The 27,402-nt window shown below is 37.8% G+C and overlaps 1 protein-coding gene across 11 annotated transcripts in view; it reads right to left on the minus strand.

Moving 5' to 3' along the window:
* Nucleotides 1-3,097: 3,097 nt before the first annotated feature.
* Nucleotides 3,098-27,402, minus strand: part of PCGF3 (polycomb group ring finger 3) — a 60,854-nt gene continuing 36,549 nt past the window's right edge. For 10 of the 11 annotated variants that reach the window (XM_055790756.1, XM_055790755.1, XM_055790751.1 and 7 more), the window contains 8 exons: nucleotides 22,513-22,630; nucleotides 16,381-16,477; nucleotides 14,065-14,120; nucleotides 12,991-13,101; nucleotides 12,445-12,533; nucleotides 11,050-11,187; nucleotides 10,239-10,319; nucleotides 3,098-8,479 (listed from right to left, as the gene is read on the minus strand). In XM_055790756.1, coding sequence (XP_055646731.1) covers nucleotides 8,432-8,479; nucleotides 10,239-10,319; nucleotides 11,050-11,187; nucleotides 12,445-12,533; nucleotides 12,991-13,101; nucleotides 14,065-14,120; nucleotides 16,381-16,477; nucleotides 22,513-22,621 — 729 coding nt within the window. In that variant the 5' untranslated portion in view covers nucleotides 22,622-22,630 and the 3' untranslated portion in view covers nucleotides 3,098-8,431. Of the gene's footprint in view, nucleotides 8,480-10,238; nucleotides 10,320-11,049; nucleotides 11,188-12,444; nucleotides 12,534-12,990; nucleotides 13,102-14,064; nucleotides 14,121-16,380; nucleotides 16,478-22,512; nucleotides 22,646-27,402 lie in introns of those variants that run through there. The other variant, XM_005232826.4, reaches the window with a different exon arrangement.

Consider the following 27,402-nt stretch of genomic DNA (forward strand, 5'->3'; position numbering starts at 1 on the left):
CTGGTTACCAAGGCACTGCTTAAGTGGGAAAACAAAAGCATTTAGTGAATATATTGCATTATGAAATATACCAAAGCAGAAATTTTGCTCTGCAGCCTGTTGAGAACTAGCAGTACAGCCCAGAAGCAGCCATTATTTGCTGCATCAGCATTTTTCACAACAGCAATAGAGACTATCATGTGATGTGCCCTTAGAGCATCCAGGATCAAAGGCTTTGCTTTGTTTTGAATGAAGGAGTCAGAAATCAGGCAAGGAACAGTGATCTTCGCACCAAAGGAGAAAATAAATAAATAAATAGCCTTAAAGACTTTAATGAAAATCAATCTTCCCTCAGGTGTGCGAAGGAACAATGACATGCTACAGGCAGGGGCAGAAAACAAGAGGCAAGGCTGTAACGGCAGCATCCCCTCATGCAAACCACCCCATCAGTCTTTCTATTGAAGCCAGTTGCTTGGATTTTTGCTCTGTTTATTTTCACAGATATGGTGTATGTTTGGATACATCAACATAAAATCATTACACACAATACAGGAAGCACAGACATGTCTAAATCACACCTATCAAGACAATATCTCTAGACAGTGACAGTACAAGGTCCAAGAATATCGTCATGTGAAAGACTAGACACGTTTGGATAGATGTGGCCCACATCTTACTCTTAGGGGGAATCTGTCTGAGTTGTCTTGTAAACTTTTTTCTCCACAAAGGCCAGGCCACTGCCTGAATTTCTCACAGAAAAGCTAAGCAGAAGGAAGCTTGGGGGGTTGAAGGGGGTGGGGAGGCAATCAAGAAAAGAAAAAGCTAAATGAATCCCATGTTAGAGGTTGAAGACATGCAGGGACTTTCTACATAAAGGTGCACAGAGAGTTGCATTGCATTGTAACTCCATTCAGACACTTACTCAAATGTTGTACTGGAGAAAGCTTAACTGAGCCGAGATCAATTTAATTCTGACTAAGTCTATACCTGGGTTTAAACGGCTGAATTTATCGATCTTAAGTTCACATATTCAATTGATATGGATTTTTTCTGACTGCACCAATCTCGAGGAAATCCCAAGGAAGCAATTTCATAAAAAGAGATATTCCACTTATAAGTATTGATTTTTATCGCAGAATACTCAATCAATGGAATATCAGTTACATATAAAATAAGAAATACCAGTTTTGTCATGTTGAATTACCCTCTGGGGAAAAAAATGCAGTTGGCTGCCATTAGCTGCAGGGCAGGTTTATGCTTTCAGGGCTAGCTAATGAGTATTAGTACAATTTCTAGTTGTGAGGCTTGGGAAATTCAGTCAAACTGGAATTGTTTTTACTCTTATTTATTACATTAGCACCATGTTCAGTGCTAATGAGGAGTTTGGATCCATCACGTATTTCTGTGGCTTAGGTTTTCCACAATGTTTTGCAGTCTAGTTTTAAATGACTCGAACACAAAGTAATGACAACAAGAGATAAAACTTTGAAGAAGTTATTTTTTCCTGTCCAAATCAAAGCCAGAGAACAGAACAGTCTGGATTTCTGGAAGTATATTTTACATGGGACAATACAAAGGACTGACTTACAAAACAATTTTTTGCCACAACTATTTCAAAGGTCACACTCATAACAGATGCTGATAGTGGTGCTTTAATCATTCCCCAAGTGAGGTATACATGTTGTTCCTCCTGCACATCTAAGCCATTTCTCCACAATAAATGTGCCAGAGAAATCACAACTTGTGTACAGCAAGAAGTGACTATGTACTTCTACTTGCATAGAGGAAAGCTTATGCCATCTCTTAACTACTTCAGCATTTACAGAGGTCAGAAAATCCGTAAGCACACTCCCACGAAACAGAACACCTCCGTTTGCAAACATCTTCTCTAGATTCTTGTAATAGCTCCTGAAAATGCAGGAAGGAGAGAAGCAGACTGAGCCAGGCCCACACTGCTTAGATCACAGGTGGAGGCAACCAGTAGTACCAAAGTTCAGGGAAGTGTTAGAACTACTAATAGAGAGCACTGAAGGGTTACAAAATGTAATGCTTGTTCAATTAGTGCTAACATGCACTCACTTTTAAGTGAGTATACATAGGCAAAGAGACCTTTCTGCATTAAGTCTCTCAGGCTGGTATTTAAATTAAGCCAGTAAGTGGCAAATGTCCAATTTCCTCAAGACAATTATACATCAGTACTATTACTGCAAGAAATATGTGTATGAATATAGCCCTGAATTCAAGCCATTCCACAGCTGTTGGAAAGTTCCTAACAAGCCAATAGCAGGAACAAAAGCCCTTCCTGCCCTTTGTATGTATAGAGCAGTTCACAAGCGCTAAGTATGCATTACTGCATGTAGATACTGCAAGAAATTCAACTACTGTAGCATCTGATTTGCAGCTTTACTCTATTGTCTTGACTAGGCATTTTCAATTAATTTTACCAAAAAATTCCCCCATGCCTTTGATCTGTTCAGGTATTGAAACTCACAGGTCTTGAAGCTAAAAAGATCTTAAGTTATAAACAGGGCAAGCACCAACATCTGCCAAATACCACAATAGGCCATTTTTTTCCAAAGGCAAAACATTTTCAGTTCATTAATCAAAGCTCCCTGTAAAAGAACTCTTTTTTTTTTCCCTACCAGCACACTGAAGCAAAATAAAATACAACCAAAATGTGTGTGGATATGCTTTTTCATTTGGCGTTTGTCTAAGTGAATGTCTGTGTTCCAGAATACTGCAGTCTGCCCCTGAGCATCTCCACCAGGTAAGGGCAAGATCGAATGTAACACGTACAGGTCAGGTAAGTACCTTCTATCCACATCCACAGATACATAAGGACATCAGGGAACCTGTGCTCTTCCTCTTCGTAGCTGAAGCAGTTTTGTTTCCTAACTGGCATGTGCTTACTCGCCACACACTTGCCACAGCCATACTGCCGTTCTGTGCAGTGCAGTAATACTGTGGCCATGGTTGCGTTTTGAGTAGAGCCAATCATGACAGTGGAATGCCACACCACCATTGTTTTTGTCACACCGTGTTTGTTCGGAGCTATGATGATGGCTAGTTCCTTATGTTCTTGGGGGAAAATGGGGCAATAACTTTCAGCCTGACAGTATTTCAGTTAGTTTCTCTGCTTTTATTAACAAGCATATAATATTAATTGGCAAAACACTGGATACAAGCTTCACTATCATAAAATCAAAACATTAAGCAATAATCCCAAAAGGCTTATTCAGACAAAACTAGCCACCAATAGTACAAAAATTACACAGCAACACAAAGCATAAAAAATTGTAAACTTTCAAATGAAGCTAAGCCAAAAATATGGTTTTACACTGTGACAGTTCCAGAATCTTTATTATGCCACATATGAGGATAAAGGCTTAGTGGTTGCACTGGCTTATTGTCCCTTAACAATCAAATAATCTTGTTGCAGAAGGAAAGAACAAACTCTCCTTTTGTCCAGACAAGTCACTTGAATTCAAGATTCTGTTAAACCAATGCTTTGAGTTTCAAATAAAAATACTAAAAAAACATACTGGAACATCAGTATTCAAAAACCAGGGCTCCTTCCTTCAGCCACACCTAACCGTTTGCAAGAATGATCACACTGGCTTCTTCTAATAATCTGGATGGTTCCACAAAGTTACCAACATCAGTGTTCATAGAATTGGACATTTAGTTCCTACCTTACCACTAGGATCTGTACAGGTCATTGTGGCTTTGAAAAATTTCCAAGAATCCTGAAGGATGACCAAACATGGATCAAACAGCAGGACAACAGCTTTAATTTGTATATAAATAAACCATAACTCCCCAGTAAAACATTACTGTTGACTTGCCACAAGACACAAATTCCCAGAAAATGTTTGTACTGATTGCAAGTTTTGATTAAAGCAGAGATTGAAGTATTGTTCCATGTTGCCTAATGTTTTTCTTTCTGGAACTTTTTACTTCAGCAACAGATGTCAAGACCTTAGTTACAGTTAACTATATCTTACGTAGAGATTTTAGCGTGTGGAACAATTTTTTGCCTTGTTACCAACTGTAGGCAGACTAACTGAAGTATAGGTTGCATTAACATTTCCAGTGAAACATCCAAACTGAAGTGATTACCTGAGGAAATACAGAAACTTGATTTTTCTGTACAGTCAAGCCTTCTGTACAAAATGCATTTTAAGTACTTAAAGATTCATCTTGCTGATGTACAGAGTGGTTGGCTTTTTCCTATTATATTTAGCTCAATGGTAAGATGCTGTAAAATAGTCTAGTTGTATGGTTATATTTATCATCTAGTAGAAAAAACTCAAATGAATCTCCTAGGACTAACAATGTTGTTATAAAGACAATAAGAGCCAGATAAGCTTTCAAAGGCTTATAGCCTATTGGAAAAAAATAGCACCATCATAGCTGTAGTCTGATATTTTTTATGGTCCCATATCCCCAGAGGTGATAGTGTTGTGTATACTATTGCACAACCAATAAAAATAAATATTCCCAGGTTTGATGGTACACAAATATACCAGACATAACAATGGCACAAAACATTTTCAGATAGGCTGCAAGTCTTGCCGATTGCTTCCACAATTCACATTAAGGTTTCTTGCAAGATCATTTATTTTAAAATATTGCTGACAGATAAGTTCTTGTACTTACACAAATTTAAATCCCACACTTCACTCTTAAAATAAAAAAAGAAACAAATCAAAAAACACACCCCCAAATAATAGCCCCAAATAAACCCCCATTTGAACAAGTGAGAAAAGCCATCTACATTCCTTTCAAATTTAAGGGTAAGTAGATGTTACATTTACAATTTAAACATATGCCTAAGAAATACATGTTTCAAACCTATTGCACAAAAGCATAAGTAATGCTCTTTATCCACAGAAAACAAAATACAAATAAAAGCTACTCAAACTCAAGGTAAAAGGAAGAAGCTTGTAAAAACATCTTACAATTTCATTTTATATGCCCGTAAATAAAGCTGGACCACTGAAACCAAAAATACTTGGATGGTAAAATAAGACAGAAGGCTTAAAATAGAATAAATAATTTTATAAAGTTAAAATTTAAAACCCCAAATCTTATTTAAATTCAATATTATATATTCTATCTGAATTCTCTATTTTTAATGAAACTATATTTAATGAGACTCTGAGCCTGGGTGATTCATCAGCCTCACTGCTGCTAAGGATAATGCAACAAGATACTTCTTTACTGCAATTATTTACCAGCATAAGCAATTGTGAAAATTACTTCACAGTAATGGCATCTTCATGAGGCCAAAACAAACTAATGATCTCACTAGGACTAAGAGATATCTATGCTGAGTCCAACTTTTAGTCCAACTTTGAACAGTATCGGTGTTACTTTACCCAATATAATCTTGATATAAATTAACTGTCTCTTAAGCTTCACCGAAGTGAAACAAGGCTCTGACCCAAAGAAGGCCTCCCTCTGACCTCAATCCAATTGCAATGTAGTCTTTTAGTGAGGCTAAAGGAAATTAACACACGGTCCAGATACAGTCACATCCCTCCTGAGGGAAAGAATTTCTATAGAGAAGATGTGACAGGCGGTTTAGAAAAATAACTGAGTGGGTTTGGGTTTTTTTGTTTCTTTTTTTCTTTTCCCTGGTGAGGTTTTATCAGATTAAAACATTGCAAAATCGGTTACAGATAATTATGAGAAAAAAAGCCAAATGGCTGTAGGTATTAATACTGGCTTGAATGTATGTATTTCTGTAGGTATAAACAGAGTTTTCAATATATTGATAGCACCATAACAAATTTGAGTGATGCTAAAGATGGTTATAAACTTATAAATACATGTTCTGTACTGTCGATTGTTACAGCAAGAGATAAATTTAACAGGCTTCTCAATTCGCATGCTTGTAACTAATTTCTCAGTTGCACAAGTTCACAGGGAAGTACTAAAATCCCAATATACTTTAACAGCACTGCATCGGTATCTAGTCGTACAAAACATTTCTGCAGTATACATACTCTGAGGTAGACAGATCTCATATACATATATATATATATATTTGTTCTTATGTGTGTATACATCTTGATGAAGGTGGTTAATCAGAATGCTGTCAGGCAGCTTTAATTTTGTGTCTACATCAGGTACAGCCAGTGCTTGTGTACTCAGGGTGCACAGAGGGTGGACAGTTACAGTCCTGTTCATATTCTCAGTGCCTCAGTGGCTACAGCCAGTCCCTTTACACTAGGACAGTAACAACTACATGAACAGCTCCAGAAAGGCCCAGTATGTCAGTTTGTGTACACATCCATACTACCTGCATTCACTGTTTTGAAAAGTTTATAAAAATGGTAGACCCATGATCTCATTTGTTCTTTTCTGCCAGTTCAAGTAATGTTAAAGACAGAAAAAAAAGCTAACATACATATATCTGAGTTCACAAACACTAAGACACAATCAGAGCCAAGTTTGATTCCATTGCTCATATGCATGCACACACACCCCCTACACAAACCCAGCCACCCAACCCAGATGTGGAGTTCTGCATAACCCAAACATTCAAATGCAGCTATCCTATACCCTTATCTTCAGGGACAACAGTACTTTTTTGGCCTTTGTGTGGCTCTCCATCTCCACAGTTCAGTAGGCTTCCTTTCATTCTCTGCTTGCATACTTTTTGATTTCCTTCCTACTCATATCTGTGACTGTAATTAAAAATTAGGACCCCTTTTTTCAAAGGGAAACACAATTTGGAGCATCCCTTCTGCAGCAGCAGAGCTGAGAAAGGAGAACTGAAGACTCCAAAGAAGGAAATTACGGGACACACGCTGAGGAATTTGGTACTTTGAAAACTCAAGAAGAGGAAGAAGATTTAAAATGCTTGGATAAATCTCTTGCGGTACCAGCTTCCTATTATCGAGTAACAAGTAATACCTTCTAGCATACGAGGGGAAGGAGCACAGCTAGAGGAAATAGGGCAGTTACAGGCAAGCTTGTTTTCTTATTCCAAGACAATTTATCAAAAAAAATAGCAGGGTTTAGTATTAGGCATAGCAACTAGCATTTTAGCAGACTGGAAAACTCTCCCAAAAATTAGAAGGTTAACTATTTCCAGCTGCCAATAATACGGTATAGCCTGTTTTCAGTGACTTGACCCCTGTGTCAGACAAAAACTCTCACAATCATACTACATAAGCTATACTGTATACAGCTTGCAGAAATCACTTCCAATTACCATTTTCTAAAAGCTAACTATTCCAAAAAGCCTTAAAAAAAGTGCAGTGAACCCTGCTAAGTGCTATTCAGGGTGCATTCCATAACATATATCTGCGTATAGATGTATGCACACATACATACATGCATGTGTATTACCTTGCATCCATTAGGGCTGATGCAAGCAAAATTATCAGTTAAGGCCAGAAGGTGCTAAGATAATCTTGTTTGATCCCCACCTCCTCCACAAGACAGCTAGGAATTGTGCTAAAGAAAATTCTATGGTTTCATAAGAAAACAGGTAAAGAAAATAAAGCTGTTCATAATGGTCTGAGGAATTCTTTGATCAGTGAAATGAAAAATAAGCAGTATCGCCCGAAGTTGTCCAAGAGCCAGTGTTTCAATAGTTAGTGAGAGCAAATTCTCCCTAAATGAAAAACTGATTTCTGCAAGCCACAACTACATAAGAAATGTTTATCTTTTTAAAAGTTCACAAATCTAGCACTTTTGAGTATCTGTCATTACGTGGTGCAATTTATGCCACCGCAAAATGTCAGGGCACAGTAAAATCAACTGAAATTATTCATATTAATCTTACCAAATCAACATGCATAGGGAAGTATCAAAACTTTACTAAAACACAAAGTCAGGAAAAGCAGTAACTGGGAAAAAATGCAAACTTATTGGTTTCCCAGATTTTCAGAGGTTTTTGATGCAGCATAATAAGTTACCACCAGTCACTGTATCATTAGGTATGTTTAATGCTCTACAGAATAACTTTAATAAAACCAATGCAATCAGGCATACTGGATAAGACAATAACACTTTGCAAAAATATAGTTTTTAAAGATTCAGGATGTGAAAAGTAACTAAATGTAACCTGGTGTCAAAAGCAACATTTTTAAAACATCCCACAACATTCTAACTTATTTTTATGTAACTCTAAGAGATAAATCAGGCTGAGCTACATGGAACTGTGAAGTGTTTTCAGTATCTGTAAATTTAGTGCTGGTAGTGTCCTGTTGAGTTGAGACTTCTTTCTTCCATACAAAAAAAGTATAAATAGATTCTATCCAGAAATCTAGGTAACACATCGCTAGAAGAAATATTCAGGACAGTCCACTATGAAAGCGCTACAGTCTTCTAAAATTATTCGGCTGGTTTGTGTCATGTGATTAGTGATGCACTAAGAAGGTGCCAGATGATAGTCTCTGCAAAAAACTCTGTCCAGAAGGACAATAAAGTTCTCTCACAGCAAGTCCATTTTGGGTCTGTAATGCAGCAGTAGAGGTGCTTTCTGCAAGACAGAAATATCAGAGAAGTTAGGAAACAAAACCTGAACTGATCTGTTTAGTAGGCAAAACTTTTGTTTCTTAAACTAAAGCTTAAATGAATGATCAGAGTAGTCATCTGACCTGTCAAAATTTCACTTAGACAAAGACAAGATGCAATTTCATCTGTGGAGCTCAAACAAGAAGAAAAGAATCCTTTCTCTTTTGTCTCAGGAGCTGATCTGTTTAACTTGGAAAATCCATTCCCAGTAAGGGAGAAATGCAGATGTCTAGAAAGCAGCATAAGAGCATGTAGTACTTCGTATGTAACAGCTATCACTTGATTCCTCTTCTGTGAACATATCCATTACTTTTTCATGAATAGGTAAACTTCTAACATCAGTAAAACCCTGCACCAGGGAGCTCTGTGTCATGTGAACAATTGCTTCCTCTTGTTTGTTCTGGACCTCCCACCTACCAGTTTCATTTGACATCCCCCATCTGTTTCACTTGAGATGGAGTTTACAACTCCCTTTTCCATGTGACTCACATTTGCACAGATTTACATGACAAAGGTGAATAGCAGATTTGTACAGAGGCACATCAATTTGATGCTCTTCTTTGGTCGGTCATCCCCCCCAAATCCCTTTGTATCCTTTTATTTTTACCTACAGTGAACTTAAGGTGCTCAGTAATCAGAACAGTAAAGGCTTGCTCCAATCCTTTGTCAACAATCTGTCTTCACTATCCTAAATAACCAAAGTGTTCTCAGTGCACTGTTACTGCACTACTCAGATCCCTTTCCAGGTCATTCAGGAACACCATACCGAACAAATTCCAACAGAATTCCACTCATGACCTCTCCGCATTTCAAAGACTGACCACCATCCTGTGACTCTTAGGTAAATTATTTTTCTACACAAAGACAGAAAATACAGTTCCCTACTCCCACCTGCACCTCCTTTAGACACGCATCCAAAGACATGAAATGGTTCTACAACAGTGTGCACTGTAAGCTCAGACTGTGTTGCTTGCACACTGAATACTAACTCTTAGTTCAAATTATCCCCAAACACACATACACTGACTGTTGGCGTGACTTACCTCCAAAGTGTTAAATTCTGCAATTCATTCTTACACCCATTTCACTTGAGCTGCCATTATTAATGTGATAACTAAAACTCAGAATGAACGCCCCACTGTTTAGTATTCAGTTTCGAGGAAGTTGCTTGAAGAAACCACAATAAGAAAGGCAAAGCTGTACTCAAACAATTTAACCAGCTTTGTTTATGCCTACTAAACGCTGCTAGAAATTTCCTTAACTAAGGCAGACAAGACTGCAATTACTGCCTCTCCTTTAGAAGTAGAACAGCCTTCCTGAGCTACAGAAGAGAAATGTGTTGAAAATTTCTGCCTTTTCTCTGTCACAATCCATTTCCCCACCTTTGGATTAAAACTAGTTTTACCTGGAATAGTTAAAAAATAACACTTTTTTGGGGCTTCCGCTTCCACTGATAACAATTTGACAGTTGGTGCATGTTCCCTTTTCCCTTGCAATTAATATTTAATTCCCCTTTCCTTAATTTTCTTGGAAAGAAAATTAATTCTTGGTATTTAGGGATGCTGTATTAAAGTATCTTTAATATTAAGATACTTTAAAATTTAAGATATCAAAGTGTCTTTTTATTGGATTTGCAGCTACTACAATATAGTTCCAAATTATGCTTATTTTATAAACATTTTATTTGGCTGCTTCATGATTTACTTGGAACCACTGCATCATACCTTAAATCTCCATCTAGTAACAACTACAAACTTCAGCGTGTGGTCCTTGCCAAGAATCTCTTCGTTGCATAATATGTCCAGCTGACAACACAAAAGATGACAATTAATTGAGAGGCATACACAAAAAAATGTATTTCAGATAGCACAACAAATGTTTGAAATGATTTTTTTTTTTCTCTGAAGACACTGGAACTGTTCACCTTGCAGACAAAAATAGGACCAGGAAGGAAAAGAGAATGTCTTTTCTCAACATAAAGTGCTGAAAGATCATGTTGCTGCTTGTGCAGGAAATACTGTGTGAACTGGACCTAACTGTTTGATTTAGCTCCCCAAGCAGTACTAATGGCCCTTTACAGAAAGCTTTACATGCTTTTAAAAAGGCACAATAAAATGATCAAGGAGACACAATTCACAAATCTCAAAGGCAGCTCTGTTATTTAACATGCCATGAAATTTTTTTACCTAATACCAGCCAGGTGGCTTTCTGCTACAAGGATATATTATTTAAATAAACTTGTCTGCTACCTCCTTTATATTCTATATTTATTGGTTTTTTTCAGATACTCAATAGCTATTTTTACTTTTCTATCTCAATGCTGAAAAATCTTGATATTAGAAACAGTGGCAAGTCCTGTATAGACCCAAAAAAGGACAAGAAAACAACCATGTAACATATAATTCAAAAAATGAGGTATGCTTCTGTTTTCTGAAAACGGTCAGACTAAAAGACATTCCTTTGCCAAGGAAGAACCCTGCACTTTTTGTAAGGTTTTTATATCTACAAATCAATTTTAAAAAATTAAAATATTACCTCGTTAAAAGAAGACAGGTTAAGTTTTTTGGCAATGAACTTCTTTAGATGCAGGACTGTTGCTTGTGCTGAGCAACGAATCCATTTTCGTTTCAATCCACGCAATTTGCTGCTATTGCATTCCAAGCAGATGCTCACCTTCAGGAAAAACTACAAGTCAGGGTTGGCTGGAACAATTTTCTGCGATCGTCATCATGTATTCCATATGCAGTTTTTATTAACACAATGAAGTGAAAAAGTACAGTACCAATATTCCTTAAGGCAAAATGCCTGTAGTCTGCTAAATTCCATTTTCTAACATCTCCTCAGTTTAGTGATAGCACTGCTGCAATCAAAAGAGATCTAGACAAAAAAGCTCAAGAATTTTTGATGGTGGAACAAGGCTGCTTCAATCTGAATTCATAGGCTGTCAACAGCTCAAGAGGAGCCTATGTCAAAAGCCCGAGGAAGATAAATAGTAACAACACCATTGCCAATTTTTAATTATTGCTTCTAATGTAGCTTCTTGCTCTTAATGCAACTCCTATATCCAGTTTAAAACAAGAAATTTAACTCATTTAAAAGAAAATTGAAAGTTTGAAGAGAACAGATACAAACCGCATAACAAATCTTTTAAATGCTAAAGATTATCCTCCAAAAAGTGTCTCTAAGTTCTCACTTCTTTTTTCATCCAGTTATTCAGTCTAAGCTCTTTGTGATAATTTACTTTAAGTGCTTAAGGATATACCACAAGGTACAAACCCTTTGAAAGTTCCATTACATTATAATTGAAAACAAAATTAATCCAAGCTTAGTTTACTCTGGACACACATAACAGGAAAACATAAAAGGGATGTTTTTTTTATCCCAAAATGAGATTTCACTTCCAAACATGCTTTGTGCTTAAAACTTAATGGTGAATTTCCCAACTTTCATGCTGGTTTTAGGCTATAGGGCTACTGCTGTCTTAGTATTAGAAGTTTAAAACAAAATATATAGTAAGTTAGTAATAAGTGCAAAAGATTTTATTCATAATTATTGATACACATTCAGCTCAATGTATCACAGGGCTACACTCCTTTAGAAGGGGAGCCAAATAACCTTTTACTTTTTTTTTTTAAATTAAAAAAAAAAAAAAGTAAAATTTGCTTTCAAAACAAATTCAAATAAATACTTTGGGAACTCATAAGCAAACAGCCAGAACTATCAAATCTTAATGAAAATGTTTTAACTATATTCTTCATTCCTGTCAAAACTCAAAGATGGAACTCAGGCACACAAAAAAGCACTGGGTATCTTGTTTGTATCAGAGGACAGAAAAAGTAGCGTGAAACATTTACTTTTCTTCTCTGCTAGCTTACCAAAGCACTAAAGCTAAAACACAAGATAAAACTAAAATATGCCCTATGAGCTCACCTGTTCATCACTTCGGTGGTAGTCATTATCTTCTTCCTGTTTTTCCTCTGAAGTTTCTTTGTTTGAATTTTCATCTGTTTTAGCTTCACCTTAGATAAGAAACCAGATACATGGGATAACACTTAGCAGCAGCTTGTAATGCTAACATGATTACAATGGCACAGTTCAGGACTGCAATATAGAATAAACTTTGCTCTTCCCAAATTGTACTTAACTGCCTAGGCACCACTAGCTGCCAACAGTCCCACACATGATACACACCAACCACTAGCAGCCTAGAAGCTGGGTAATTTCAGAGTCCCCATGTAGGTGCTACTATGGAGGTCTCATTTGCCAAGAGTAACATGCTACAAGCAGCTAAAAAGAAAGATATGCACAAATATGGGACAACGCAAAAATCCTACACTCGCTGTTTTCTGCAGTGATATAAACCAATTTTGATTGTAATAAACCAACTACGCACATACCTCCAACAGGCCTGTTTATCAGTTCAGCAATTTACTAGTCGCTACCCACACAAGAAAGAATAAATAAAGTACCATTTACCATTTCGATGGGAATCTAGGTGCTGTTTTGCAGAACATGTCTCCCCTTTGATGTCCCCAGGAACTTCCATGCCCAGTTTGTGATAAAACTCCCTTTGCTTTTTCACTTCCGCTGTTTAAAATTGTAAATATTAATCCCTGTAATAAAGTTCTAATGCAATATTTATGAAGTCATTCCAAATCCCTTCCCTCTTAAGTGAAACAGGCTTCCCAACAAGTAGTGGTATTGTCAGTATTTACTATATTCCATCTCTGCTATTGTATCAAGTCATGCCTCATCTTGTTTTTCAGAGTTAGAATCCTATGAATTAATTTCTATAGCCACTATTATGGCATTCTTATTAGAATAAGACAGTATTTAAAATACTATACCTTATTTTGAATCCTTCCCATGTTATTTCAGTCAAACTATTGGTTTTGAATTTTTATTTATAGTTCAGATTTTAAATATGATAGAAATAATTTTTAAATAATCCATCTAATCTTATTGATGCTTTGGGAATGTTCTGGTTATGCAGCTTCAATGGATTAAAATACTCTATTTAAATGAAAGTTGCAGCATACATTAAGACAAGAAATTACTAAGCAGTTACTATGAAGTACTTCTTAAGCTGAACAGATCCACTCTTAAAAAGGATTATGAAAAAACAAATTGAAAGTTACCTGCTACGGACAGACTGACAGTAGCAGAAACGGCACTGAAACTAAAAGCTGTTCTGCATTACATTCTACCTCTGAGAATTCTAAAAAGCTGGCACAACAGGTTAAGTACACAGTTTAACAAGTGAGAGTTACAGTATGCCAACATTTAAAAGTTGAACTACTATTCTGCTTTACTTAGTGCTACTTAGTATATTTCTTCCACCACCTCCATCTGCTGCTAGTACAGGTATGAAATTAAACTAATCCCTACAAATGAGAGAAATTAAGGAATATGGCTTTTCATTGTATTTTTTTCTCAGTTCCAGCCCCCCCACCCCCCTTTTCATCACCTAAGACTTTTTTTTTTTTTAAAAAAAGTGTTAAAGAAGTATGTGCAAAACAACCTCTAAAAAAAGGCCGTACCACAACTTACCTTCTTGGAGACCTGGCACAAGTTTGTAAACAATATCTTGCATTGTTCGGTCATGACTCGCAAGAAAAAAACAAAATTAAAAGATTAAGTCAACCATCTAGATTCAAAACATTTCTCTTAAAAAAAGTTCTATTATTAAATTGATGTGAAATCTCTAAATTCACATATGAAGAATTTAAATTTTCAAATCAGTATTTGTATCAAATGAGAGACCAGTAACATGAAACAAATTATGAAAAAAGTACAAGCTAAAACAGAAGCCCAAGGGAAGTTTGAAGAAGAATACTCCTGGACATGTGGAAGACTATGCCCCATGGAACACAGCCTCCTGCATGAAGACAAGTATGTCATTAATAATTTCAAAATTAGGCACTGGTGAGGCTGCACCTTGAATCCCATGCTCAGTTTCAAGCCCCTCACTTCAAGAGGGATGTAGAGGTGCTGGTGCGTGTTCAGAGAAAGGTAACAAAGCTGGTGAAGGGTCTGGAGAACAACTCTTATGAGGAGCAACTGAGTTGTTCAGTCTGGAGAAAAGGAGGCTCAGGGGGGACCTTACTGCTCTCTACAGCTGCCTGAAAGGAGGACGTAGGCAGGTGGGGGTCGGTCTCTTCTCCCAGATAACAAATGACAGGACAAGAGAAAACAGCCTCAAGTTGTACCAAGGGAGGTTCAGATTGGATATTAGGAAAATTTTCTTCACTGAAAGGGTGTTGAAGCAGTGGAACAGGCTGCCCAGGGAGGCAGTGGAATCACCATCCCTGGAGGTGTTTAAAAAATGCATAGATGCAGTGCTTAGGCACATGGTTTAGGGGAGGATTCAGCAGCCCTGGGTTTATGGTTGGACTTGATGATCTTAAAGGTCTTTTCCAACCTAAAGGATTCTATGATTCTAATTCTCAACCCCATCCAGGAGGTCAAAACCACATTCAGTAGTACTAGCAACAGTATCAGGACTAGTGGCTATGCTGATTACAACATTCCAAAGACATTCAGAATTTCCAAAAAAGAAAAGCCAAAGGTATAATTATCAGCAGATAGATAGCACCCGAAGTACAGGGCTGACAGCAATTCCGAGTACACCGACTGGATGAGCTTCACAGCCACCAAATCCAGCATTTCATAAGCCAGCACTATACAGTACAACACAGAGATGACTTTAGCTTAGACCCCAAGGACAACAAGTGGCACAAAAGGGAATGAATACTGCAAGTAAAGTAAATAAAACAACCCTGAGATCATGGGCAACAACTTTAGAAGCAAAGAAATCTGCATTTTGGCTAGTGACCATTATAATCATACAATGAGTATTTACAACAATTTGTTCTAACACACTGAGTCAGACCTGTCATTATATCAAAACTTCGAGCCCCACGCTGGGTGCCAAAAAAGAATGTCATGGTTTAACCCCAGCTGGTTAAAGTACCATGTATCTAAGTACCATGCGGCTGCTCAATCACTGCCCCCTAACCCACAGGGAGGGGAAAAAGGATCATGAAAAAGGTAAAACTTGAGGGTTGAGGTAAGAACAATTTAATAATTGGAATAAAATAAAAGCAATAAAAACAACAATTATAATGAAAAGGAGGGAGAAGGGGAGAAGAATAAAATTCAAAGGGAAGAGAGAAAAGAAAACAAGGGGGACACAGTACAATAGCTCACCACCCACAGTCCGATACCAAACCCGTCCCTGAGCTGCGAGCAGGGCCTGGCCAACACCCTCCAGTTTATATACTCAGCATGACGTTCTATGGTATGGAGTATCCCTTTTTCGTTTCCCTGAATGGTTAGTTCAGGTCAGCCATCCTGGCTGTGTCCCCTCCCAATTTCTTGTACCCCTCCAGCTTTCTTGCTGGCAAGACCCAAGAAACTGAAAAGTCCTTGCCTTAGTATAAACATTACCTAGCAACAACTAAAAACATCGGTGTTATCAACATTGTTCTCACACCAAATTCAAAACACAGCACTGCACCAGCTACTAATATGAAAATTAACTCTATCGCAGCTGAAATCAGGACAGTAACTTTAATGACCCAAGCATACAGAATGAGGAATGACTAAATCCCATTACAACACACACAGAAATTAAACAGTACACACTTTGCTTGCTTTTAAGTCTGCAAGAATCTAACAGATGTCAAGGACTTGCAAATTCATAGCAAAATTTGATCCCACATCTCCTAAATCAGCTTCAAACTTCCTTTTAAACATTTAATGTGCTGATAAGCAAGTAAGAAAATGCAGGAAAAAGCTGTGCTATATTAAAGAGGCTGGAACAGTCTAGAGTGAAGCTAGTTGCACTTCTGCTTTCATACTTACCCAATATACTGTAATGGGTGGCTCTGATGTATAACAATTCTGCAGGTGGGACAGGTGTTGTTTTCCTCCAAATATTTCACTAGGCAGCTTCTACAGACTGATAAAAAGGACATTCATAATTAAGAAAAGAAATAAAAGCAGCATAATGAAAAAAAGAGCTTGGTTTTATACAGTCACAGATACGCACCTTAGTTAAATTTACACAAAAGTCATGTCTAACATGCAGAACACTGTTTCCAATATCTTTCATTAATGTTCTTGATAGAGGGATGTGATGCACTAGAATTAAGGCATATGTACCTAGCCAGATTCTTCCTAAGAAAGTATATAACACACAATCCCACTCCAGAATTTCCCTAGAATGGCAGTTTCTAGCCAGTCAATATCACAGTGCTTGCACCATTCAGCTTGCACAAATGACGTTACAGGAACTGTACGCCATTAAGATACTAAGCCTATTTGCTTTATCTGTGGCCACAAACAGAAGTAAAGTGTACAGTGGCAACGAACCCAACAGATAAAAATTATTCCAAAGTTGGATAAGTTTCAAAAAAGAACAGAAAATTTTCAAAAAGTGCTATTTTAACTGTCATACGAGTACACTACAGTTAAACTTCCACTGGAGAAAAAAAATTACATGGGCACAGACCTTCAGTATTTGTAAAATGTCCTGGCAGAAGTTGTTAAGGCAGTGCTCATTATAAAGCTGCATCTTTTGGAACTGTTTCCATATGCATAGACACAATCATCCATATCTCATTTAAAGTAAACTCTTTATACCTCCCTACCCTGTTTCTCCAGAAACAGTACTCATAATACACACTGCTATATGATATCCTTACTCACTTGAAGTTACAACTCAAAAATGTAAGGGAAAAGAAAAAAGCTGGCAGGAGGGAAATAGCTTTTCCTTTAACATCATTAGTTCACGCAATCTTGGTATTAACGCACTCTTTCTTATCACCTAAAATGAAAGAATTTCTGTAACTATAGTGCCATCTACCTCTCAGACAAATGACAGCACAGTTAAATAAGCACTTGCTAATACAAAAACAACCTTACACAGCAGTGAACAAAGCATAGTAAGTTTGCATTCTGCATTCTATTTACAGATTTAGGATGATAGTACTGATGTTGGCAGAGGTTAGACCTCCACCTCAAAGCTTTGCACACTAAGCACAGATGTTGCACAGCAGTCTTTCAGTGGAGCGTCTGAGCAGCAGATCCATTCACAAAAGTGAAGCCAAACCCCAGTCTTACCAAGTCAGTGAAAGCAGGACCTGACAGTGGAAGCAGGGACAGGTATTTTGGGAAGAGTGGGGTGTGGTTCAGCTGTGTAGGGATGGGGTCAGGAGGCCCATGGCACAGCTGAAGCTCAACTTGGTAAGGGACGCAAAGAACAATAAGGGCTTCTATAGGTATGTCCGCCAGAAAAGTAAGGTCAGAGAAGTGTACCCCCCCCAGTGAACACAACTGGCAAATTGGTAACAATGGACTGGGAGAAGGCTGAGGGACTCAACAACTTTTTTGCCTCACTCTTCACTGGCAACCTTTCTTCCCACACCTCTCTAGTGGACGGACCTCAAGCAGGGACTGGGGGAGCACAGTCCCTCCCACTGTAAAAGAAGACAAATTTCATGACCACACGAGGAACCTGCACATACTGAGTCTGTGCGATCTGACGAGACACATCCCAGAGTCCTGAGGGAATTGGTGGGTATCATTGCCAAGTCACTCTCCATGATGGCCATGACAGCCATGTGAAATCCCTGATGACTGGAAAAAGGGAAACACTGCACTCATTTTTATGAAGGGTAGAAAGGCAGGATCCTGGGGACTTACTGACCTGTCAGCCTCACTGCTGTGCTTGGGAAGATCATGGAACAGAGCCTCCTAGAAGCTATGCTAAGGCACATAGAGGACAGGGAGGTGATCTGAGACAGTCAGCATTGCTTTGCCAAGGGTAAGTCCTGTCTGACCAACCTACTGGCCTTCTATGATGGCTGTGTATGACTACGTAACCAGATAATGTTTCCCACAACATTTCCTCTCAGTTGGAGAGATACTGATTTGATGGATAGACTATACAGTGGATAAGGTATTGGCTGGATGGTTGCATCCAGAGAGCAGTGATCAACAGCTCAATGTCCAGGTGGAGATCAGGGACAGTACTGTTTACTATCTTCATCAATGGCATAGACAGAGGAACAAGTGCACCCTCAGCAAGTCTGCAGACAACACCAAGTGTGCAGGTGACACGCTTAAGGGACAGGATGCCACTCAGGGACCTGGACAAGCTCAAGAAGTGGGCCCATGTGAACCTCACGGCGTTCAACAAGGCCAAGTGCAAGGTCCTGCACCTGGGTTGAGGCAACTCCCAGTATCAATACAGGCTGGTGGATGAAGGGATTAAGAGCAGCCCTGAAGGGAATGACCTGGGGGTACTTGTGGATGAAAAACTGGACATGAGCCAGCAGCAGGTGCTCGCAGGCCAGAAAGCCAACCAAATCTTAGGCTGCATCAAACAAAACATGGCCAGCAGGATGAGGCAGGTGATTCTTCCTCCCTATTCTGCTCTCACGAGACCCCACCCTGCATATTGCATCAAGCTTTAGAGTCTTCAGCACAAGAAGTACATGGACTAGTTGGAGCAGGTCCAGAGGCGGCCCACTAAAATGATCAGAGGGATGGAACACCTCTCCTATGAGGAAAAGCTGACAGAATTGGGGTCGTTTAGCTTGGAGAAGACAAGGCTCTGGGGAGACCTTATTGTGGCCTTGCAATACTTAAAGGGGGCTTATGAGAAAGATGGGGACACACTCTTTAGCAGGGTCTGCAGAAATACCACAAGGGGTAATGGTTTTAAACTAAAAGAGGGTAGATTCAGACTAGATATAAGGGAGAATTATTTTTTTTACCATGAGGGTGGTGAAACACTGGAACAGGTTGCCCAGAGATGTGGTAGGTGCCCCATCTCTGGAAAGATTCAAGGTCAGGTTGGACAGGGCTCTGAGCAACCAACCTATCTAGTTGAAGATATCCCTGCTCATTGTAGGGGTGTTGGACTAGATGACCTTTAAAGGTCCCTTCCAACACAAACCATTCCATGATCTCTTTTAAAACAACAGCCCATTTGGGTACATCTTCCAGTTTGGACTGGGTAAACGTTAACTCCGTCTAAACTGAACTTGTCACAAGACAGCTCAGGTTCTGGAATGTTTATTTGTTTAAGCACAGCATCCAAATAAATGCAACTAGATAGCTTATGGAGGGTGCTGAAGCCTTCTAGATTGGTTCTTTATTCACAAGGCCTGTGAATTTTCAGGCATTAAAATCTCCTGAAACCACAAGTCCTAGAAGTATGGGCCAGCCAACATAGGAACTGTTCTAGGTTCTGAAAAAATAGTATTGCTACAGTTTTTCCATTACCTGTGATTTCCAAAGTCTCTAACCTCCATTTATTCAAACAATCGGGCACTGATTGTAGGCCTAAACTGAGCTGTACCTTTTCTGATTACTTTTACATTACACTTAAACTTATTAAAGAACTTCCATTAGAAAAGGAACAGACAAAGTTAATCCCCACTTTTTTTTTTTTTTTATTTCATTCCTGTTGACTTTTTAAATTTCTGTTTCTAGTTCAAAAAATATGGTTGGTCTTTCATTGTCCTCATGAATTCACAAAACAATACCTTTCATAACACACAAGGACAGCTTTTACACATGAACAGTAATGAAACTCCTACTACAAATGTGTAAGTTTAACAAGACTTGCATGTATCTGCTAACCTAGAATTCTCATCAGGAAACAGATGTAAACTGAGATACTACTAATGCAGCTTTTATCTACTGACTTATAGGCCTGCCTGTCACCAACAAACTAAAGCTATAGCAGAGAAACAAGTAAGAAAGGGAGCAAAAAAGCTTGGTTTCCCCTGAATTCTGTTACAAAAGAAGTTGGCCACGTCCCTCCAAAGGGCTGACCCTGGTCCTCCAAATTATTCTCAAAGGACTCATGATCTGTATTTACTACTAAAGTGAAGAGTCTCTGAACAACTGAAGGGCAGGAAATTAGAAAAAAAGTAATGACAAAGGTAAGACAACTGTGCAGTTCTGAGTAGAAACAGAACATTTCAAGGTACTGTAATTCAGCAGAAAATTCACAATCTCAACAGACAGGGCAATTTCAGGATACATTTTGCAAGAATGTTTTTCCAGAAATGACTATTATTACCAATAATGTACATAATACAAACAATGTCAACATGTATAAAGTTTTTAAAAAAAGAGAGGGCTGTGTGGCTCTTCTCAGAAACTGCAATTCTACAGGACACACATGGAAGTAGTATTATGAAAGATAAACAGCCAAAATAAAGGAGGGACATGCCACAATGGAAGAAGAAAAGAAACCCAAAGGAAGCAGAAGCTAGCAAGGAGCATTCCATGGCTTTTGAAGCAAGAACTGTAGCACTATGGATTAATCTAAAAATTTTCACTATAAGCAAATTTAAGAAATGGTGTAGATTATGTCAGTTGAGGGATTGTTCTGGGGTTTTTTTAAGAAAAAAGAAAAATGACATGCCAGTTCTATGTCAGCCATGTCAACTTGTTATAATACTGCCTTTGTATATTATGTTGTTAATCACAGCAGTAAAGAATTGAGGGGCAAAGCTAAGTAGAAGTCAAGCTTAAGGATCCCTGCACTTCAAAAAGAACACTATGGAAATTTAGATGCAAAACAGACACAGAAGGGACATGAGAATAACCAAAATGACATGGAAAGTATGACAAGAAAAACAAAGTCATTAAAGCTGATGAATAGAACTTTTAACTTAAATACAATGGAAAACTTAGTATCTGACAAATCATGAGCATTGTATTTCCCCTTTGTAAGATATTTTAGGTGAAGAATAAGTATGCTAAAACTTTCATTTTGTGGAGATGGAGACACTGCCACCAAATAATTTCCCTCCAAGAAAGTTTAGAACTATGACTCATTGAGCTACTCAAACAACATACTAGCTTTATCAGAATAAGAATAAAATACTGTGACAGAAGCATTTTAAAACATGGGATGTTTGAAGTTGCACGGCAAATACCATTTCATAGATTAACAGAGGTCTGTATAAACCAAACAAGTGATATTCCAAGCTCTGAACAGACAAAACTGGAGAAATGGAAGCTGCTGGGTGACAAGGATGGACTGGTAGACTGCAGGGATTCTGAAGACACAGAAAAAATACTTTTGGCAAAACCCTGTAAGATAAGGTGTAAAAGCCATCAATGTGGCTGCTACAGAGGATATTTAAAGTCACTACAGCAGGCCTTCTGAACTGAAGGTTAATTCCTCAGCTGATACCTACCTTGGCAAAGGAAACTGAGGATTGGAACAGATCCAAGACAGAAAATAGTTTTGGAGTTACTACTCTGCACTATAAGGGTGCTTCTCCTCAGAAGGAATCTTTCCAGATCTTTAGTTGGAACTGTGCTAATATATAAAGTTTCCATCAGAATACTGCAAACCCCAGCACTCCTATATCCCATGATGTCAACAACAAAGATGCTGGAATGGACTTACATGTCCAGTTTTCTTGATGACCAAAGCTTTGCAAGATACTAGGGCGTACTTCACTGTTGTGAAACTAGAAATTCATAAAGAAACATAACAACAAACAACTACCTCATCACAGTATTTTGGAAAAAATACTTATTTCTGGGGTACAATACAATATACTTATTCTTTATCGATAAACTAGGGCTGCTTTCTGCAGAGAAACAGGAGAGAGCAAGAGACATGTGGAAAGCTCCAGGTAGAGAAACATATGCTATGTCAACTAAAACAGAAGAGAGAACTACGCATTCCACACTCCGACAGAGTGCATGCTTGAATGCATACATTATCATTAATTGTATATGGCTTCAAGTTTGTGCAGTACAGTTTTAATGTTCTCTACCTTTGCTTTGCTAAAAAAGCAAATAATCTGTTAAAAAAACCCAAACATTGTGTAGTAAAGCACACATTATTTTGGCTGATGCACAATAGATGTTTTTATTTCAACTAAAACCCATTAAAATATGTTGCACATCAAGTTAAAAAAACAGTTTCTTTAACTTAATTAAACTTCTACTTACAAGTATGTAAGCATTCTGTTACAGTAGTAGCATCAATCAGGTATCCATTGCACAGACGACAGGTTATATGGGCATTAATGTCCCAAAGCTTAATCTTTCTCGTTAGCATCTTTGGTGTCTGCAGAAAAGACATATTATAAAATAACACAGCTGTAGTAATCAGGTAAAAGTCATCTGGGAATAAATGATTAATTAGAATTAACCCTAAAGATATTTCTATACAGCTTTAGGCTCTATATACTGCATATGCATGTGCATGCATACACGCAAAATGATAGCATTAACTTTTAAATGACTTAACGGAAGTGAAACTATGTAAAACACACACTATTTTGCAAGTCAAAATTTTAATAGCATAGAAAACAGTCTTTCCAGCATGCTATTAGGAAGTTCCTTTACCAACTAAGGGACTTGGATTCAAGTTGAAACCCTACTATTCTATTGATCTAAGCCACCACATTCAGTGCAGTAACGGGAAAATTCACAAAAATTTGGAGAAAGAAAAGTTCTCAAAGCAATTTGATAAATGAAAGCACTTGATAACTGAAAAGTCGAAATAACCAAGTCTGATTTGGCACAGTAGGTTTGACCACATTTGTGTTTGCTTTGTGCCAGTATGGTTGAAGCATAATTTTGAAGCTGTGTCTCAACAATGGAGCTGAAAAAGAAACATCCTGGAATCCCACTTTACTTAAACTCAAGTTAATTAAAGAACACATTACAAACTAAAATAGTCTAATTGGCAGAGCTTAAGTTTGTAATACTAAGAAACTTGAACTAGAAAGTTTTCTCTCTTCAGAGCAAGGGATGGCATAACATCATTAAAAGGAAGAAAATTCAGAAATGAAAAGTGAAACAGCTCATTTAACTTTTTTGCAGCAACCCCAATTGCTTTTACAGAAATCACCACACAGAGCCCATGCCTTAACAATCAAACTGTTACCTTCTAGATATAGGTATATTTTATTTTTTAAAATATATCAAAAATAAAATTGTGCTGTTGCTGTAAGTTGACAGCATTTGAGTTAATTAACAGAGCAGGCTAAACTGCCTTAAAGCCTATTACATTTTGTTCCTGCACTGCAGAAGTCACTGAATTACACTGTTTTCCATTAAAGTGACTTTACTGTCCCTGGCTCACAAATACTGGTTTTCATCTAACTTAGATTGGAATACATTTCAGAATTTGAATGGTGGCACTTGCTCCTCAAATTTCACAGAAATACTCTAACAAGGTTGTCTGATTTTAATTTCATTTGTCATATTCTTTTTCTATGTTTAATGAAGTGATGCTAAGAAAAAGAACCATCAAAAGGCAAACTTTCAGACTGATCTGAACCATAACAGCACTGAAAAAGTACTTTATACTTCATTATAACCTATGGAAATGCACATCCGACACCCACCCATTAAAGTCTGCACTGTCCTATACAAAAATGACTAGGAAGACTTCCAGTTAAGAATTCACAGATAAGTCACTTAAAAAAAAATATCAAACTTACTTTATGGTATTTGAGATTTTATAATTAAGCTAGAGACTAGCCATTATCGAAGAATGAAAGCGCAACTTGGTTTTGCAGTACACAAGATAGGTCAGAATCTCCACTAGAAAACTGAATTACTTTTCTAAATTGTGTTTGATACTTTTATTTCTAACTAATTGAAAACCAGCCACATATTAAAACCTTCAAATGTTAGTGCATGAGGTCTCCAGTTAAACAATCTACTGCATGAAGTACATATCTATAGCACTGGGGAAGAGCTATTCAACATCACTCTTTGAAAAGAGTTCAGGAGATGGCTTCAAACCACAAGTTAAATAGAAAGTCAGCACACCGGAAAACATTCATGATAGGCAAAAGAGAAATGAAGCTACAAGGGTACTTTAAAAGGCACTATCAATACAACTGTAGTTACCTGCCTAGGCAGTAATTCAGAAAAAGGTGTTCAGGATCACTACAGACTGAATCCAAGCACTAATAAGGTAGCAGAGCCAAAGATATTATGGTGAAAACTGAAGCAAAGAAATTATTTTCTAGAAAAAGTATGACAGTTTTCCCCCACTACAGCAGAGACAAGGATTGCCACTAGAAAAAAACCAACACCCTGCAACAATTAAAAAACCGTTCAGATGAGGTATAATATTATGACAACAATGAACGAACCATACAATGAACAAGGTGAAAATACTTCAAAATGTTAATAATGCCCATTGTGCCAGAAGAGGAGGATAGCAAAGATAATACACACTTCACTGACTGAATGGGAAACAAAATCACGTGCTTTTTGGCAATGGCAAATATATGTCTTCTAAAATATCCAGATCAAGCTTGTCAAATCAACCTTACGAAAATGTTATACACCTTTCAAGAATGACACAAAACCCCTCTCATTAGATGTTCAAAGAACAGAAACTGGGAACTACTGGAAGAAGCAGCAGAATGGCAACAGGTTTCTCCTGGGCAGTAGAAATCTCAGTTTCAAAACGAGACACAGTAACATGTATCTCCAGAAGACCTGGTCCACACTGTTATCTTAAAGCTGCTAAAACAAGAGAATGATATCTCCTCTGCATAGGCAGAGGTCCAGGCAGGGTAGCTTCAATACAGCTTGGAACCTCCGATATACAATGCAACTTTTAAGGTCTGTAAGCAAACTGCCAGTGTCAAGACTCCACTTTAGCCTGCATTTTGTGCAGTTGAGACCTGTGTCCTCTAGTCTCAAGAAAAAGAATAAAACTGTAATGCCTCTTATTTTTCAAAACAGTTTAACAGTAATAATAAGAAGCCTTATTAAAAAAGAACAAAAAGTCAGACCAGTTCATATCTGTTTAGAAAGGGAGAAGCCAGCAACAAAATGGCTGTTACCAACATGACAACATAATTAAAGACTCAGACTGAACAGCTTCAATTGCTTCCCAGAGTGAAAGAGGAAAACAAAAAAGTTTAGCAAAACTACTGACGTAGATAAAGAAGCAATAGGACTAATGTTACAGCCTCATAAGAAATTAAATAAATTACTAACAGCATCAAATCAAAAATACAAAATAATTCCACATTCACCACCTGTCTGTTCTGTATCACTTCAGAGGAAAGTAAATAACATAACTGCAAATTTCACCATCAACTACTTTTTTATTATTAATGTCTTTGAAAAGGATGCACAGTCATACTACAAAATATGAAGCTAAGCTACCTCTCACAATACTTAGTTCCACATTCCTGGCTACAAGGAACAGGGGTATTAGCCTATTCAAACCACTCATCTGTTCTTGGGAAGGAGTCCCAACATTCCCATGTTCCTACAGTCCACTGCCAAACAAAAGTTAAAAGTGATTTTCATCATATAAGACAGCCAATTTCTTATCAACCCATGATAATTTTTCAAGTAAAAGTTTTCAAGAAAAACATATTTTTCAAGTAACCGTATATATGTAAAGTACACTGCTGCAGGGGAAAAAAACCCCATGGATTAGATCTGAAGATTAGAAGCAAACAGAAGATACAAAAATTTCCAAGACATTAATGCTGACAAGCATATCATAAATAAATCCCCGAGCCCTATTTCTATGTAATCTTAGCTCCACCTTAATATTATAAAGACTACCTATTACTTCAACATTATGAGTAGGCACAACAGTAATGAATTAAAAATTTAATTTACTAAAAATTTAGGATTTTACATCACTCTAATCAGCTTGCAAATTTCAGTTGGAATACTATTTGAGTTTATCAACAAAGCAACTGAAAACCTAGCTAATGTTTTTTAATTGCTGGGCTCCTGTAAAAGCAAGATGACATCTATCGATAAAATCTCAGCATCCTTCAGAAGCCTCAGTACCTGTTTTTACTCTCAGAGTACCTTTAGCGTATTAACATACAGCATCATCAATAAAGGAGGAAAAGCATGTTTACCAGCTGCTGGATTTCTCTGAACAATTCTGAATGAAGTGACATACTTCTGCTTAGACTGCTGGCACTTCCCGTACATACAATTAATCCATGTTAAAAATCACATACAAACTGGAACTAAACAGCAAAACTACAGAATGCCCAAAACATGAAGTTTGACTAAGAAACATTAAGATTAGCCAGCTTGCTTTAACCAAACTATTTTTCTATTTTCTAGGTAAATCCAGGTTTCCTTTTAATATCTTCCTTTGAAAAAGGGAATGAGCTTTTTCCAGATCTGAACTCCAGGTGGTATCTTCCACAAATATCATCTTCCCATCTCTCAAACATGACACATTAAAACGAAAGCTAAAAGTGAATTCAGAAACTTCCAAAACATGTAATCTAACTTGAAGAAGAAAAACAACAAAAGTCCAAAGCCACCTCCAAATATACATTGCCAAGTAAGCTCACAGCTTTAGAGCATGGAAATGTTCAAACTGGATAAAGCACTGAGCAACCTGGTCTGACCTCACAGTTTACACTCTGCTTTGAGCAGCTGGATTACATTATCTCCTGATGTCTTTTCCAACCTGGATTATCCTATGATCCTGTGAACTTCCCACACTATTACACTACCTTTACCTACGCGTGCACTAGATAAGCTGGCTGAGCATGAGCCAACAGTGTGCCCAGGTGGCCAAGAAGGCCAAGAGCATCCTGGCTTGTATCTGAACCACTGTAGCCAGCAGGACAAGTGAAATGATTGTCCTGTACTTGGCACTGGTGAGGCTGCACCTCAAATACTGTGGTCAGTTCTGGGCTCCTCACTTCAAGAGGGATGTAGAGGTGCTGGAGTATGCCCTGAGAAGGGCAACGAAGCTGGTGAAGGGTCTGAAGCACAAGTCTTTTGAGGAGCGGCTGAGGGAACTGGGTTTGTTCATTCTGGAGAAAAGGAGGCTTGGGTGTGGGGACACACACCTTATTGCTCTCTACAACT

This window comes from Falco peregrinus, chromosome Z, assembly GCF_023634155.1.
Source record: "Falco peregrinus isolate bFalPer1 chromosome Z, bFalPer1.pri, whole genome shotgun sequence".
Lineage (NCBI taxonomy): Eukaryota > Metazoa > Chordata > Aves > Falconiformes > Falconidae > Falco > Falco peregrinus.